General features: G+C 51.5%; 1 protein-coding gene across 1 annotated transcript; it reads left to right on the top strand.

Moving 5' to 3' along the window:
• The first annotated feature begins 838 nt into the window (after positions 1–838).
• Positions 839–16468, top strand: MORN3 (MORN repeat containing 3). The gene is made up of 7 exons (XM_060170478.1): positions 839–1185; positions 3573–3745; positions 7399–7556; positions 9078–9237; positions 12903–13087; positions 13325–13408; positions 13788–16468. Exons 2-6 carry the CDS (start codon positions 3601–3603, stop codon positions 13400–13402), a joined length of 726 nt encoding a protein of 241 aa, XP_060026461.1. The 5' UTR covers positions 839–1185; positions 3573–3600; the 3' UTR covers positions 13403–13408; positions 13788–16468.

Raw genomic sequence — 16468 nt, 5'->3', positions numbered from 1 at the left:
CACGTGGGCCTCAGTAGTTGTGGCATGCAGGCTTCAGTAGTTGTGGCTCGCGGGCTCTAGAGCACAGGCTCAGTAGTTGTGGCGCACGGGCTTCGTTGCTCCGCGGCATGTGGGATCTTCCCGGACCAGGGCTCGAACCTGTGTCTCCTGCATTGGCAGGCGGATTCTCAACCACTGCGCCACCAGGGAAGCCCGGAGATTCCAATTTTAAATAGGGTGGTCCAGACACTCGTACTGAGGTGATTTGAATAAAGCCCTGGAGGGCAGGGCTTGATCCAGGCCGCTATTTGGAGGAAGGAATGGCCTGGCAGAGGGCACAGAAGAGGCAAAGGCCCTGAGGCAGGAACACGCCTAGCATTTTCCAGGAACCACAAGGAAGCAAGTGTGAGGCTAGAGCAGAGTGGGACTGGGCGCACAGAGTAGGGGACAAACTCAGAGAGGAAAGGGGAGGGAGGTGGGCAAATGACGCAGCGCTTTGAAGACACTGTAGGCACTGTGGCTTTTACTCTGAGTGGTAAGGGGAACCACTGTAGGGAAGTGAGCTGAGGAATGACTTGGGCCGACTTGTGTCTACGTAAATCATATGCATCTTCCGGTGTGTAGGGGCAATATAGCTTCCCTCAGATTCTCAGAGGAGTCTAATAAACCATCACAAAACAAAGAACACGCGTAATGTTGGCTTTCCCTTTAATTTTGCCCCTCTGTCTTTGCAACAAGGCAGAAAAGCCTTTGACACTTTCCTGCCAGCATCGGGCGGCGCGGTATTTGCTCTGGGGAAACCGGGACGGGAGAGAAGCGGGGGTGGGGAGGGCAGTAACCTCCCGGGGCACACCGTGGCCCAAGCTCCGCGGATATCAGGTCTCCCGGGCTCGCCCACCAGCCTTTGGCCACCGGGCCGGTACACCAGCCAGTACTCGACCTCCGCAGGCCCGAAGACGTCCTTCCTCTTCGCGGGAGGATCTACAGCCTTCCCCACACGCGGCCCCGAGCTCACAGTCTCCGCAGGAAGGGGCGGGCCCTGCCGGCTGGCTTTGCTGGGGCCCCGCGTTGCCATAGGGACCCTGGCAGGGCTTGGGACGCCGGAACGCGCGCTGCGAACGATTGAGGCTGGAGGCTGCGGGCGGCGACTCCACCGCTCTCGGCCCAGGACTCCAGATGCAGGATCCGCCCCGCAGGAGAGCGCAGGTGAGCCGGCGTAGGTGTGACGAGGCGCGGGCTAGCGACTGACCGCCGGCCGTCTGGGCCCTGCTCCTTCCACTTTCCATGGTGGTAATTATTGTTATTCAGTATCAAAACAACACGAGTAGAGTACGCGCACCGAGTGGCAAAGCCTTCTTCCCCCCCCCTTTTTTTTTTTTTTGTGGCCACGCAGCGTGGCTTGCGGCCACGATCTAACTCGCGCCCTGGCAGTGAAAACGCCTAGTCCTATCCTAACCACTGGACGGCCAGGGAATTCCCCAAAGCTTTCTTTCCCTATCAGGAGCTCTATGTATTAAGACCACAACCTCCTCTAGGGTAGCATCTACGTTCCTGAAAGTGTGGGACAGAGGTTGAGTTACACTGATGAAGCATTAAGTATCACCCAATGACATCGTAAGAAAGTTATTAGAGGGTTCTCTTACGGTTCTGAGTAAACCAAGGAGAAAGTGTCAGTTTGGGGCTAATATGGCATTAACACCTTTCTGAACATTTGCTAATCTCAACTGTAAGCCCCAGTGTCTAGCTAAGACTCAAGTAATGTTTGCAAAATCTTCCTTGGATAAATGTATTGATGTTTTAAGTGAATTAACTTCAATGTAAAGATTAATCATAGTACACATGATACATGCAAATGGGAGAAAAAAGAAAAACATTAAATTTAGGACCTGAGACTGTTTCCCTCTGCCCAGTTTTCACCCTGGCTGTCTTCCTTGCCTGGAGTGACTTTCCCAATTCCTAGGCATGATTGTCAAAATACGAACTAGCCAGTACAGTTGGCCAGCTTAGTCAGAATCACCGAGGCCCCTGCTGTGGCCCTACAGGGAACTCCTTGATAAGCAGGGCCCAATGCAAAATGAAAATGTGAGGCAGTAGCTCATACAGTATTAAGAATTTCAAAACAGCGACAGAGCCGAGACCAAGTACACGCCCCTCTAAGGACCAGGCCCTGTGCAACTGTTCAGGTTGCCCACCTGTGATGCTGGTCCTGGGTGGGTGGATGCTTGGGACACCAAGATCTCCTGAAACCTGCTCAGCCCCGAGGTCATTCTCATTGGTCAATACCTCTGCCTGGGAATTCCCTGGCAGTCCAGTGGTTAGGACTTCGTGCTTCCACTGCAGGGGGCCTGGGTTCTATCCCTGGCGGGGGAACTAAGATTCCGCAGGCCAACGCGGTGCGGCAAACAAAAACAAAAAAGACTTCTGCCTGCTGATGGTTAAATAGTTCACTCTAGTCCCCCATCCCCATCCCCTCATTCCCCCATCCCTCCACTCCTCCACCCCCATCCTTGGCTGCTAGCACTGCTTGAGTGTGTGTGTGTGTGTGTGTATTTCACATCTATGGAGCAGGATAGATGGTACCTGCTGAGGGGAAACAGAGATCCCCAGATTTGGAGACCATCTTTGTCACCTTGCACAAGTCCCCTGGAGAGAAACACATAGACATGAATGTCTGCACTGGGGACATGAAGAGCATAGATGGGGGGCTCCCAGTCTGGGGAGAGACCCAAAGTCTCTCTGCAACCCCACCAGGCAGGGTGGGGAGGAGAGCCCTGGTCTGATGAAAAAAACCTAACCAGGCAGACAGGAAGAGTACCTAGGCAGAGGGCAGAGGGCAGAGGCAGAGGGTGATCAACCATCCTGGTGTGCCTGGGACTGTTCCAGCTTTAGCACTGAAAGTCCAATGTCCTAGGAAGCCCCTCAGTCCCGGGCAAACCGGTACAGGGGGTCTCCCAAGAGGCAGTCTCTTTAGTTGAGGGGCTCTCCTGACAGCTCACAAACCCCTGCCAAGCCAGCCCCCAGGCTTTTCTACCATCCTGTCCACCAGGCATAGGGGGCGGGACCCAGGGGGCTAAAGTGTTGGGTGTTGAGCCAGTGGCGGTAGCGGGGGTGCCCCTGTGGGCTGTGTCATCATGGCTGTCTGCCAGCCCAGACAGAGTGGCCTGGCTAGGCCCCAACTCCCCAGAGTGGGTTGTAGTGTTCACGACTGAGGGCTCCAGGCCCGCATCCATGCTGGTTGGTCATACTGGTTATTAAATATGTGACTTTCACCCTCTTCCCCGGGGCAGCTTCTTGCCGATGTCATCACAAACCCCTCTGCCCTGTTGGTTTCCCTGGGTTCCCATCCCAAGCAATTGTGCCATCAGATCCCCCGCCCCAAGGGGCCCCTGGAGAGGCAAGGGAAGAGAGAGCCTCCCAGGGGGGTCAGTCCAGCACAAAAGAAAACTCCTCAAGGGCTGCTCATCTGCCCTGGGGACTCAGAACACACGTGACTCGTCCCACTTGACCTCAGACAGGTGTCTCCCTGGGAAGCCCCAGGATCCTGGCATTACTTACGGCAAACTGAGCCCCTGATGTCCCTAACCCTTTGCCAGCACCCTCTGGCCCACAGAAGCAGCCACCATGCCTATCTCCAAGTGCCCGCCAAAGTCGGAGCCCCTGTGGAAAGCATGGGACCGGAAGGCCCAGAAGAACGGACTGAGGCACCAGGTGTTCGCTGTCAATGGCGATCACTATGTGGGCAAGTGGAAGGACAACATGAAACACGGTAAGTGGGGGACCTTCGGGGGCTCAGGCGGTGAGTATGGGGTCTGGGCCATGGTGGGCAACCGGGGCCAAGGAAGCAGCTTGCATAGCTCACTGGGGATATAACATGTATCTCTGAGGAGTGAATGCTGACTTGGACCAACCAGGGGCCTCCTCCTGCCGGGGTTCTGGAACCCAACTCGGCCCTGGCTTCAGTTGAGCAAAGGGACCAGTAGGGGACAGAGCAGTCTTCAGGCACCAGCCACAGCCTCAGCCGGGACTCTCAGGACACCAGCTCATTCTCTACCTCTGACACCTGGGCTAAGCATGGGGCTGGCTAGCAGGAGGAAAAGGTGGCCCCCAGAAAGCAGCTCGCAACTGGGATTCTGGTCTTCAAATTCAGCCCTTCAAACCAGTAGGGGGCGAGGGAGGACACCCGCTATCCCCCACCCCCTACCCCCCCACCCCCTATACTTCCACCCCCCACCCCAAGTGGCTGGGGCTCTGACTTTAACTGGGCTGGGCTCAGTTTAACTAGCAGGAAGTACGGGGCTCTTTGTGATACAAACTAAGCCCTGAAGAAAAAGAATAAGTTTTTATTCAAAAAAGGTGTTACGGCTTCTCAGTCCAGTCTTGCAATTCCAGATTCTCTGCTCTTAACCATTCTTCTCTCCTGCCTTCCTGCGTTAAGTGCTTGAGTCCATAAAGCTGGGTCAGAATCTCAGCTCCAGTAACTATGACCTTGAGAGATCTACTACACTACTCCGAGCCCCAGTCTCCCCATCTGTAAAATGGGAATAATACCTATCTGTTAACAGATGACATCTATCAAGTATTTAGCCAAGAGTCTGTGCAGAAGGGAACTTCTGGAGTGTTCTCGGAGGGCTGACCATGGCAGGGATCACTACTTAGAGCTTCCTTGTCCAAGAAGGCCCCCAAAGTTGACCTCACCCAGTGTGTAACACAACACCCACCCTCAGCACTGACTTAAAGGCCAGGGTTTAAGCAGCGGCTTGGAGCTCTATGTGCGGTTAAAGATGTCTGCCTGCATGTTTCAATCCTTGTGGGCAGCCTGTGGTGTGGACAGAGCCCTGAACTTGGAGTCAGGACCCTGAAGTTCTGAGCCTGGCTCTATTACTGAGTAGCTGTGTGACTTTGGGTAAGTCATTTCCCATTCTCTGGACTTGGCTGCCCTACCTGTGATATGACCTTGTGGGCTGGTGTGGCCCTCTGAGTCCTCCCGTGTGAGTCCTGCCTCCCCTCAGACCCTGGAGGCATAGAGCTGATGGGGCTGGGGCTGCAGAAAGCAGATCTGTCAGAGAACCCAGGTCCAATGCCCCCTCTCTTGACTCACCTTTCGACCACGCTGAAGTGGGTTGCTGTAGTATAAGCAGGCTGGAAACAGTCAAGAGAGCCGTCATTCAGGGCAAGGATAGGGTGGCCCCAGTGGTTACCCAGACCACTCACTCCACTAATACTCATTGTGCTCCTAGTCTGTGCCAGGCCCTATACCGGGCATCTGGAAGAATCCCAACACTCAGGGTCCTTCCTGTCTCACTGACAACCTGCACAGTAGGTAATGTCCCATTTTACAGATGAGGAAACGGGCTCAGAGAGAGGAAGTGACTTACTCAAGGCCACACAGCTAAAAGTGGTATCATCAGGATGTAAAGGGGACCAGAGAGAAGCCACGAAAGGAGCCATGAGAACATGTTTGAGCCGAGCCCAGAGGATGCAAATGATTAGCCAGGCAGGGGGGAGCATGTCTTCTAGATAGTGGAATCAGAGATGGGGGGGTGTTTTTCACTATTACCTCTTGTTCAAGGAACCGACTGGAAGCCAGTGGGCTGGAACACAGAGAAGGAGGGGAGAAAGGGGCAGGTTAAGAGGGCCAATCGTAAAAAAAAAAAAAAAAAAAAAAAAGAGGGCCAATCGTATAGGTCCTCTTAGGCCTTGGTAAGTTCTGCCTTCATCTGGGAAACAAACAGTCTCATTGGACCAACTTGGTCACATGCCCTTCACTGAACCAGTCACAGAGGCCTGGGTGGATAGAATACACTGATTGGCTAGGCTTGCCAGGAGGAGAAGTCAGCCCCATGCAAACCTGAAGGACTGAGAGGGAGGGCTGTGTCCCCAAAGGAAATAAATTAGAAGAAGGACAGATGTAAACAACCCTTCATCCCCTGCGATGTGACTGGACCCCACCTCAAGGGCAAAAATCATTGATATCATCTTTTCTATTTGCAGGCATTGTCCTAAGTGTTCTACATATATTAATGAATTTAGTGAACAGAACAACCCCATGAGATACTCTTATCCCCATTTTGCAGACGAGGAACCTGAGGCCCAGAGAGTTAAGTTACTTGCACTAGATCAAAAAAGCTCACAGGGACAATGTTGGATTTGTTCCTGAGCTACCAAGGACCAAGACATGAGTTGGCGTGCATAGGTACTCCGCAAATATTGTATTCATCTCTTTGTTCAACAAATATTGGTCACCTACAACATGCCAGACACTGTTCTTCCGTGCTGGATATAGAGCAGTGAACAGAACAGACCAGTCTGTGCTCTTGTGGAGCGTACTTTCTCCTGGAAGAGACAGACAATAGACAATAAATGATAAATAAGTGAATTATCTATTATGTTAAGAGCTGAGAAGTGATATAGAAAGAAACGGAACAGGGTAAGGGATTAAAAGAAGCTTATATGGAATAATTTTAAACGGGATGGTCTGGGTAGGCCTCATTGAGAAAATGAGATTTCAGCAAAGACTTGCAGGAGGTAGGGAGTGAGCAAATATAGAGGGAAGAATTTTCCAGGCTAAAGGAGAAGCAGGTACAAAAGCCCTGAGGCGAAAGCATAACAGGTGGGTTCCAAGAACAGCATGGAAGCCATAGTGGTTGGAGGGCAGAATGGAAAACGGGAGTGGAGGACACAGAGGGGTTGGAGTAGTAGGAGATGGGTCTCCATGTGTGTTCAGGAGAACTGAAGAGATATGCAGAACATTTTCTAAAAATCCTGACCATCTGGTGTATCCATTCAGTATTATTAAAAGATGAAGCTTGGGACTTCCCTGGTGGCACAATGGTTAAGAATCCACCTGCCAATGCAGGGGACACGGGTTCAAGCCCTGGTCCAGGAAGATCCCACATGCCACGGAGCAACTAAGCCCATGCGCCACAACTACTGAGCCTGCGTGCCACAACTACTGAGCCCATGTGCTACAAGTACTGAAGCCTGCGCGCCTAGAGCCCGTGCTCCGCAACAAGAGAAGCCACTGCAATGAGAAGACTGCACACCACAACGAAGAGTAGCCCCCGTTCACCACAACTAGAGAAAGCCCACGTGCAGCAACGAAGACCCAATGCAACCAAAAATAAATAAATAAAAATTAAAATTTAAGAAAAGATGAAGCTGAAACACTGAAGAGGCAGATTTCTACTTGGGGTCTGCTATGTCAGTTTGGCTTCAGGGCAAAGGGCTATAGAAATAGAACTTTTGGGGGGTTTTCCTGGGTGCTGGGGGTCTGGAGACCGGGCACAGACCCTGACCCAGTTCTTGAGAATTGTCCAGTCTAGGGGCCCCTGAGGCCCAGCAGACACAGCACCTGCCTCCCAGCATCCCCAGCCCCATAAAGGCCATGTCTACCATGTTGACTCATCTTTGTGTCCCTAGGGAAAGGAACACAGGTCTGGAGGAAGAACGGAGCCATCTATGAGGGGGACTGGAAATTTGGGAAGAGAGATGGCTACGGCACCCTCAGCCTTTCTGACCAAGAGACCGGAAAGTACAGGAGAGTCTACTCAGGCTGGTGGAAAGGCGATAAGAAATGTGTGAGTGGTTCCCATCATGCCCTGGGGTGTGGGCCAGGCTGAAAGCAGGCTGTGTGTGTGTGTGTGTGTGGGGGGAGCAGTCAGAGAGGTCTGGGAGAAAAGGGTGGGGGGATCTAGGGGAGGAGACAGGGTTGCTGTGTGGGTGGGAGAAGGAAGGGGTGGGGGAACATCAAGGCTTCTCAGAACAAAACCCAGGAAACAGGAAGCAAGAGGAGAGGGCCCAGGGAGGAGCCCATGAAACCCTGTGGCTACAAGAAGCCAGCCAGGCTGTGAGGGGCCAAAGTCTCCTCCCAACCTCCCCACTCATTTCCTGGCTTTCTTTTCCCCTGGCATCCCTTTCTGAGAACCCCCCTTCTGTTGGGACTGGATAAGAGGTGACAGCGGGGGTTTGGAAGAGTGGGAGCAAGAAAGAAAGCAGAGGCCACACCCTTGGCCAAGAGAGGAAGGTCTTGAGGGATAGAAACCAGCCAGAGGCATGCCCCCAACCCATCAACACCTGAATCCTCACCATAGGTCGTGGAGACAGATAATAATACAGTATTGCTATGGGACAACAGCTACTGTAACCCTGGAACATGATATATTGTAAACTCTCACATCAACAACAACAACATCATCATCATTATTATTATTCCCGTTTTACTGATGAGGAAACAAGCTCAGAAAGGCGCAGAAGGTGAAGTGCCTTGCTTGGGGTCACACCATTGGCAAGTTGTAGAGCCCAGCATTTCATGATCTCTACTCTCAAAATGTTTATTGGCCAGTGGGGATAAAGCTCCCAAAATAAATATTTTACATATAATATGGTGCTAGGATAGAGGTTTTTACAGAAAGTCCAGAGGCAGTTCATTGAGAATTCAGGGCAGGCTTCCTGTAGAAGGTGACACCATAAGATGCAAGGAGTTAGGGAGTAAAAAAGGAGAAGAGGAAATACCAAAAGGAAGGATATAATAAACAGCAAGGTGTGTCTGCCCACAGGGGTGGGAGTGAGGCCTTGACGGTTATGTAGGGGATGAGGATGTTGAAGAGTAGACTTGGGCTGCATAACCCAACCTCTTCAGGTGTGATCTGCGGGGAGTTTGTGGTGATTCTTTGCGGCTGCATGATAAGTGCTTATGTCCATTTTTCTGGGGAGAAAGTCCGTAGCTTTGATCTGATTGTCAGGCATCTGCAACTTTTAATAGGGTCAAATCAGAGTTGGGGAGACGGGGCAAATGTGATCGGATAGACAACGTAAAGATCCTCCTAGGAGCTGTATGGCAGATGCATGGGGTCAGCGAAGCACGGGAGAGTGGAGGAGGTAGACCAGTGAGAAGGGATGAAATGATGGTGGGCTGCAGGAAGGCATAGAGGAGAATGGACGGCCTGGAAGATTTTTCGATACACGACCGTCAGCTTGGATGTAGGGCTGGGGGAGGAAGCAGGGGAGAAGCCCAGGTGTGTGGCTTGGGTGCCAGGGAGGATGGTGGGAGTTCCTAGTGGTGTGGGACGTCGTGAACAAGGACACCTTCGTGCTTTCAGGGCTATGGGATCCAGTTTTTCGGACCCAAGGAGTATTACGAGGGTGACTGGTGTGGCAACCAGCGCAGCGGTTGGGGCCGCATGTACTACAGCAACGGAGACATCTACGAGGGCCAGTGGTGCAACGACAAGCCGGAAGGGGAGGGCATGTTACGCCTGAGTGAGTGCTTAGCCCCACCCCAAATGGCCTGTTGATCACGCCCACCCGGCCACGCCCTCAAGTCACATTCCTCTGGGCCCCTCATGGCCGGGCCCCTCATGGCCACGCCCCATCAGGCCAAGTCCCCGCATAGACCTGTCCCGAAACACATTCATGGTTAAGCTGAATGACAGGACCCGGTCCTTGCCCTCAGGAAGTTTATACTCTAAAAGGGGAGCCTAACAATAAATATAAACAATTAAGACATTGTCTTATGGTCGTAATAATCATAGCCTACACTTATACAGCCCTGAGCTCATTTAATCCACAATGCAATCCTATAAGATAGGTGCTCTCATCATCCGCACTTTACAAATGAACAAAGGCACAGAGAGGTTAAGTCGTTTGCTCAAGGTTACGCAGTCTGTTCTGAGGTCGGAAGTGCTAAGGAATTGCCCTTGAAAACAGGAAGACGTGTTGGAGAATGACAAAGGAGTTGGGGTCAGGGCTGTTTAGATTGGCTTACGGTCAGAGACCGCCTCCCTGAAGAGGTGTTGTTTGAATGGAGAATGGAAGGAGGAGAAGGAAGCGGGATATGTATTGCGCTGGGGAAGAACATTCCCAGGCAGAGGAAAGAGTTCTGAGAAGCTCACATTTGTATCAGGACTTAATCCATTCTCTACAAAGCAAACAGAGCCAGCTTTTCATAAAGTGGACCTTGTCACTGCCTTGCTTTCAACCTTTCCATAGCTCCCTATTGCCCTCAGACTCAGTTCAGAGGCCTGACTGTGGTCTGTGGGGCCCAGCATGATCTGGCCCTGCTCACCACTCCAGTTTCACCTCCCCTCTTCCCCTGGACTCCCTTCTTTTTGGCCATACTAACTTTCTTTCAATTGCTCCCACTTTCTGCCTCAGGGCCCTTGCACTGCTGTTCCCTCTTCCTGGAATAGAAAGAAGATTCCCACAGGGACTTCCCTGGTGGTCCAGTAGCTAAGACTCCACGCTCCCAATGCAGGGGGCCTGGGTTTGATCCCTGGTCAGGGAACTAGATCCCACATGCTGCAAGTAAGAGTTCACATGCCACGACTAAAAAAAAAAAAAAAAAAAAATTCCTGCATGCTGCAACTAAAACATCCTGCATGCCGCAAGGAAGATCCCGCAGGCAGCAACAAAGATCCCATGTGACACAACTAAGACCTGGTGCAGCCAAATAAATAAATATTAAAAAAAAAAAAAGAAGATTCCCCCAGATCTTTGCATTTTTACTTTCCACCTAAAGCACATTCTTCTCAGCACTTGCTTCCTTTCCTTCTTAGAACTAGGTGTATAATCTTGGGCAAACTACTTTGCATCTCTGTGCCTCAGTTTCCTCTCCTGTAAAATGGGAATAATGGCAGTACCCACTTCATAGGGCTATGGGGAGGATTAGATGAGGGAGTCTGTGTAAAGTGCTTAGAACAGGGCCTAGCACATAGTAGGCTGTCGATAAAGCTAGTATCATTGCCCCTCCAGACTGTGAGCCTGCAGAAGGACTGGGAATGTGTCTGTTTTGTTCCCCACTGTTTCCCCAGTGCCTGCCATGTAGTAAGGAGATACTCTTGGTGAGGACACAAACCAGAGCCCAGTCTCCTGAAAACTCAAGATTCCAACTTCCAAAGAGATTTTTTTTTTTTTTGGCTGTGTTGGGTTTTCGTTGCTGCGAGCAGTCTTTCTCTGGTTGCGGCGAGCAGGGTCTACTTGCAGTGCATGGGCTTCTTATTGCAGTGGCTTCTCTTGTTGCAGAGCACAGGCTCTAAGCACGCAGGCTTCAGTAGTTGTGGTGCGCAGGCTCAGTAGCTGTGGCACACGGGCTCCACGGCATGTGGGATCTTCCCAGACCAGGGCTCGAACCCATGTCCCCTGCACTGGCAGGCGGATTCTTAACCACTGTGCCACCAGGTAAGTCCCTCCAAAGAGATTTGACTAAACCAAGGCATTGGGCAGCTGGGGAGGGTTAAGGGTAGCCACTCTGTCATTCTCAATCCCCCGTGCATCAGCCTCCGTGCCTGATTTCAGTGTGCATCTCTAGTAGTAATAGCCTGCTTTCAGTGAGCACCTTCTGTGGCCCGCACAGTGAAGGAGCTCTAAGTGCACCGTTTCTAAGGCTTGGACTCTGGAGCCGGCCAGCCTGGGTTCAAATTCTAGCTCAAGCTCTTACTAGTTGTGGGACCTTGGGCAATTAATTTCTTTACACTCTCTCTGCTTCATTTTTCTCAACTGTAAAGTAAGGAAAAAATAAAGCTTAACTAGAGTTATTGTGAAGGTTAAATGAGGTTTATATTTGTAAAACGCTTAGCATGACACGGAATAGTAAGTGCTCAGAATCAGTACATCCTTGTGTGAGCTCAGCAAACTATTGGCCAAATCCAGCCCAACACGTGTTTTGTAAATAAAGTTTTATTGGCACACAGATGTGCTCGTTCAGTTATGTATTGTCCACAGGCTGCTTTTTTTTTCAAATTAATTTATTAACTTTATTTTTGGCTGCGTTGGGTCTTTTTAAATATAAATTTATTTTTTTTAATTTAATTTTGGCTGCGTTGGGTCCTCGTTGCTGCACGCAGGCTTTCTCCAGCTGCGGCGAGCGGGGGCTACTCCCTGTTGCAGTGCGCGGGCTTCTCATTGCGGTGGCCTCTCTTGTTGTGGAGCACGGGCTCTAGGCACGTGGGCGCGTGGGCTCTAGAGCGCAGGCTCAGTAGTTGTGGCGCACGGGCTTAGTTGCTCCGCGGCATGTGGGATCCTCCCGGACCAGGGCTCCAATCCGTGTCCCCTGCACTGGCAGGCGGATTCCCAACCACTGTGCCACGAGGGAAGTCCCCACGGGCTGCTTCTGTGCTGCAATGGCAGAGTTGACCATGCGCAGCAGAGACCCTATGGCCCGCGATGCCGAAAACACTATCTGCCCCTTTGCAGAAAAAGTTTGCTGACCTCTGACCTAGAGTTCATCCAATACTCTTCTAAGTCCTGTCTGTGTATGGACTCATTTAATCTTCAGAATAATTTTATGAGTGAGGAGCTACTCTTGTCCCCGTTTTACAAATGAGGAAATGAGACAAAATGGTTCAGTGACTTGCTCAAGGTCACACGGCTGGTAAGTGTCTGAGCTGAGACATGTTGGCTTTATTATTATTATTTTTACACCACCACCACCGAGATCCAGTGGGAAGTGGAATTGATTCCCGACTAAGAGCCGGGGCTCCTGATATGAACAGGATTTGGTTTGAAACCCTGCCTCTGCCACTTCCTAGTTCTGTGACCTTGTGCAAATCAGTCAAATTCCTGGAGCTTTTCAAGTTCCATGTATAAAATGGAATCCTTCATCCTTCACAGAACTGTTTTTGTGAGAAGTGAGGTCAGAAACAGCATGGAACCAGGCACAGAGTAAGTGCAGGAAGAACATTGCCTGTCAGTATTATTCGCTATGTTTTTTACAGCTAGGAAACTATGGTGTTCATCTAAGTTCCGGGAGGTAGTGGAGGTGAGATGTGAACCAGGTCTGAAACCGGAAGTCACTCACACCCCAGGGCTCTATGGCTTTCTGGTGGGCATGATGTCTGGCCCAGCAGTGGCAAGGGTCCAGCCCGGGTATATGTAGTCTGGCCTGGTTTTGTGGGCCAAGACCCCTGACTCCCTGTTCTTTCCCCCAGAGAACGGGAACCGCTACGAAGGCAACTGGCAGAGAGGCATGAAGAATGGGTGGGGGCGCTTCTTCCACCTGGACCATGGTCAGCTGTTCGAAGGCCTCTGGGTCGACAACATAGCCAAGTGTGGCACAATGATTGACTGTGGCCGTGATGAGGCCCCCAAGCCCACCCAGTTCCCCATTCCTGAGGTGGGAAGCTCTCCCGGATCCTGGGGCCACATGCAGCCCAGGGAGAGACAAAACAGCACCCACAGCCACACCCAGGCTGTCTGAGCCCAGCCCGGCCAGGAAACAGACAAGGTTTTGTTTTCAGTCAGGGCGACCCCAGGGAGGCTGGCAGTACCCCCCCAAAGCAGGGAGCGCCCCGAAGGCTGGCAGCCTGGGCCTTCCATGCTCCCCAAACCAACCCCTGCTGCTTCCCTCCAGGTCAAAATTCTAGATCCTGACGACGTGTTGGCGGAAGCTTTGGCCACGTTCAAGATGACACAGGAAGAAGGAGATTGATGCCAGGTGAGAGACGGGCACACCTGCCACCCTCTGATGTGGTCCGGGCAGCTCCTGGGGTCTCCTCTGGCCTAGGGGCTCAGGGGCTTGACCAGAGAGGGTGGGTTTCTTGCCTCCCGCAGTCCTACTGGTCGTTTTTGCTTCCTCCCCTTCAAAACTCTTTTCCCTGCAGAAGTCCTGCCAAATCCTCCCATTTGCACCCTGGGCTTAATCGGATTGGAGTCAGGTGGTCTGCTCGCCCTGGAGGGCCCTGGGCCTCCACTTGCCTATCTGTCTTGTGGGCCCTTGTTCAGTGCTACCCCTCCTGGTGTTGGTAATAAGTGGGGTCGAGGGGAGAGCATTGATACAGCATCTTGGAGACACCAGCCCCGCCCACCCCACCCAGCTCGCCCCTGCAGAAAGAACACCCGCGCTTCAGGAGGAATTCAAACCGGAGTCACCCAACTGCTCGGACCGGTGCAGCTCCCACTGGTAGAGCAAAGGGGGACTTGGACACACGCTCGGCACCCTCCGAAGGCACCTTGCTCCTCCCAGCACTGGATCATTCCTGACCAGTAGGAGGCCAGTGCTCCTCTCCCCAGCTGGCCTTGGGGACGCCTTTATTCTTGGACCCCATCCCTGAGCACCCCAGAATAAAGGAGAGCCTGGCAGCGTGAGCCCGGGGCCTGTGGTGGGTGGCCGGGGTGCGAGGGAGCCTCAGGAGGGGTTTCAGGTAGAGAAGAGGGGTCCCCATGGGTTGCATGAATTTACCTTGGGGCAGAAAGGGGTAGGTGCCTCCAGGTCTCTGATCTCTGAGATATTCCGAGAAGATAGAGTCTGCATCTGGTTACATTGGTCACTAAGATTTGGTATTAAAATGTGACCTGGCTTCTCAGCCTAACACAGGGGCTCCCAACCTTGGAATCCTGTGGGAGATTTAAAAGCTAGGAATGTCTGGATCCCATGCCCAGAGATTCTCATCTGTCTGGGGTGAGGCCTGGGCCTTCAAAAAGCGCCCCAGCTGACTCTGCAGCTGGGGCAGAGAACCTCTGACTTACTGGCTTTGTGATCCTAAGTAAGTGACCTCAGTTGTCCCATCTGTAAAATGGGACTTCAGATATCTCACAGAGGTGTTTTGAGGATTTTCTAGCAGACGTAAAAATAACAAATAACACATACTAAGATTAGTTGTAAAGCAGATTTCTGGGAAGGGCTTTGTATAATTCTAGACAACATTCCTGCAAGATAAGAGGAACTCTTACATAATGGGTAGGAACAGGAGTTCTGCAGTGACTCCTTGAGTGTGAATCCCAGCACTGACTTACTAGCTGTGTGTTCTTGTGTATGTCACCCAACCTCTCTGTTCTTCAAGTTTCCTTTCCTCTAATATGGGACAATAACAGTACTTACCACCAGGGGTTATTGTGGTTACTGGAGAATGAAATAAGGTGTGGTTCTAACCCGAGGGAGGGTGGTTTTGTCCCCCTTCCTTCCCCGGGAATATCTGGCAAAATCTGGAGACATTTTTGGTTGTCACAGCTGGCAGGGAAGAATTCTACTGGCACCCAGTGGGTAGAGGTTGTGATCCTGCTAAACATGTTATGATGTAAACACTCTACAGAAGAATTATTCAACCCAACTTCAACGGTGTAATACCATGAAATAACCCTGAAATACCACAATGTTCATAAAGTCCTCAGCAAGTACCCGGCACGTAGTAAAGCGTTCTCTGATACTGAAGTTCTCTCTGCCATCTAAATGCCAAGCAGGTGGCCCGACCCATGGCATCGTTCTCAGTCGGTACCTCTGAAGCCGGGAAGCTGAGCCTGGCTGCCTCTGGACACATAACCAACCACAGAGCCACTCAGTGCTAGGCCCAGCACTGACAGCTTTACACGGGTGCTCTCCCATGACTCTTCAACAACCTATGAGGTGTCCTGCTATTATTCGTGTCATTTTAGAGGAGGAAACTGAGGTTCAGGGAGGCTCACAAGTCACCAAACTAGAAAGTGACTGTGCTTAAACTTAGGCCTGTCTGCTCTTAAGGTGAGAACAGTGGCGGTGCGTATAGAAAACTACCATTTTTTCAGAAAAGGTAGGATGTGTACTTGTTTATGTATAAAATCTCTAGATGGGAACAAAATAAACTGGCAACAATGGTTGTCTCTGGGGAGAATTGGGAACCTGGGAACAGGGGAGGGACAGCAATTTTTCACTGCTGTGTTTGGAACCTATGAATGTATTATCTACCCAGGTCTCTGCAGAAGCAGGGAGGTGGGTATCTTAGGGGAAGGATGAAAGATGCCTAGGTTTTCTCTGGCGAGCAGTGGAGATTTTCACACAGGGGCACCTGCCCCACCCTACTCGGTCCCAGTCAGAGGGCCTTCTGGGGACAGGGGAGGGGTGGGTCCTGGTGTATGTGACGCAGGACAGAGGCAAGAAGCTGCAGTAGGATAAAGGGGGTCCCCCTCCTCCACTCAGCCCACCAAGCTGCTGTGGCCATGTCCAAGTCTGCACAGAAGGACAAAAGCTTAAGGCCACACTTTCCCACAACCAACTCTCACTTCAGCCAGAGCACTTGTGTTTTTATAAAACCACTTTCTGTATCAGGTTTATGGGACAGAATGAGCTGTCAAACACAAATGCCCTCTGGGGCCAGGTGAGTAACATATGAAGCTGGGCTGGTGTCATACAATAGGGAGTGGTGGGGACTGTGGCAAATACATCTCCTGGGTAAGAGGTAGCTGCAACTCAGCTCCTGTTCATTGTTGCTCTGCAAGAAGGCAGGCCCAGTAATGCTGCTGCTGGATCTTCCGATTTCTTAAGCAAAGCCAGAATCAGTCTACGTAAGATTTTTTGAGTGTCTAGGCTCTGAGCCAGATTTCCAGGCTCGAAAACATCCTCTTTGGACATCAATTTTTGTCATCTGCAAAATGGAGAAAAAATTCCTCCCAAAATGCACAACCTGATCATACAGATGAGGAAATATCAGAGAAACAAGACAGAGGCAGCATTCCACAAAACCACTGGCTCACGCATAGCACAGGGAGATCAGCTCAGTGCTTTGTGACCGCCTGGAGGGGTGGG

The sequence above is a fragment of the Lagenorhynchus albirostris genome, chromosome 14 (genome assembly GCF_949774975.1).
Source record: "Lagenorhynchus albirostris chromosome 14, mLagAlb1.1, whole genome shotgun sequence".
Lineage (NCBI taxonomy): Eukaryota > Metazoa > Chordata > Mammalia > Artiodactyla > Delphinidae > Lagenorhynchus > Lagenorhynchus albirostris.
This window is presented reverse-complemented; position numbering and strand designations above follow the sequence as displayed.

Excerpts from the sequence above, each read along its gene's own strand:
- MORN3 (XM_060170478.1), top strand. The coding sequence starts at position 3,601 with ATGCCTATCTCCAAGTGCCCGCCAAAGTCGGAGCCCCTGTGGAAAGCA. Across the intron at positions 3,746-7,398 it reads GAAGGACAACATGAAACACG|GGAAAGGAACACAGGTCTGG; the intron begins GTAAGTGGGGGA and ends TTGTGTCCCTAG. Across the intron at positions 7,557-9,077 it reads GGAAAGGCGATAAGAAATGT|GGCTATGGGATCCAGTTTTT; the intron begins GTGAGTGGTTCC and ends TCGTGCTTTCAG.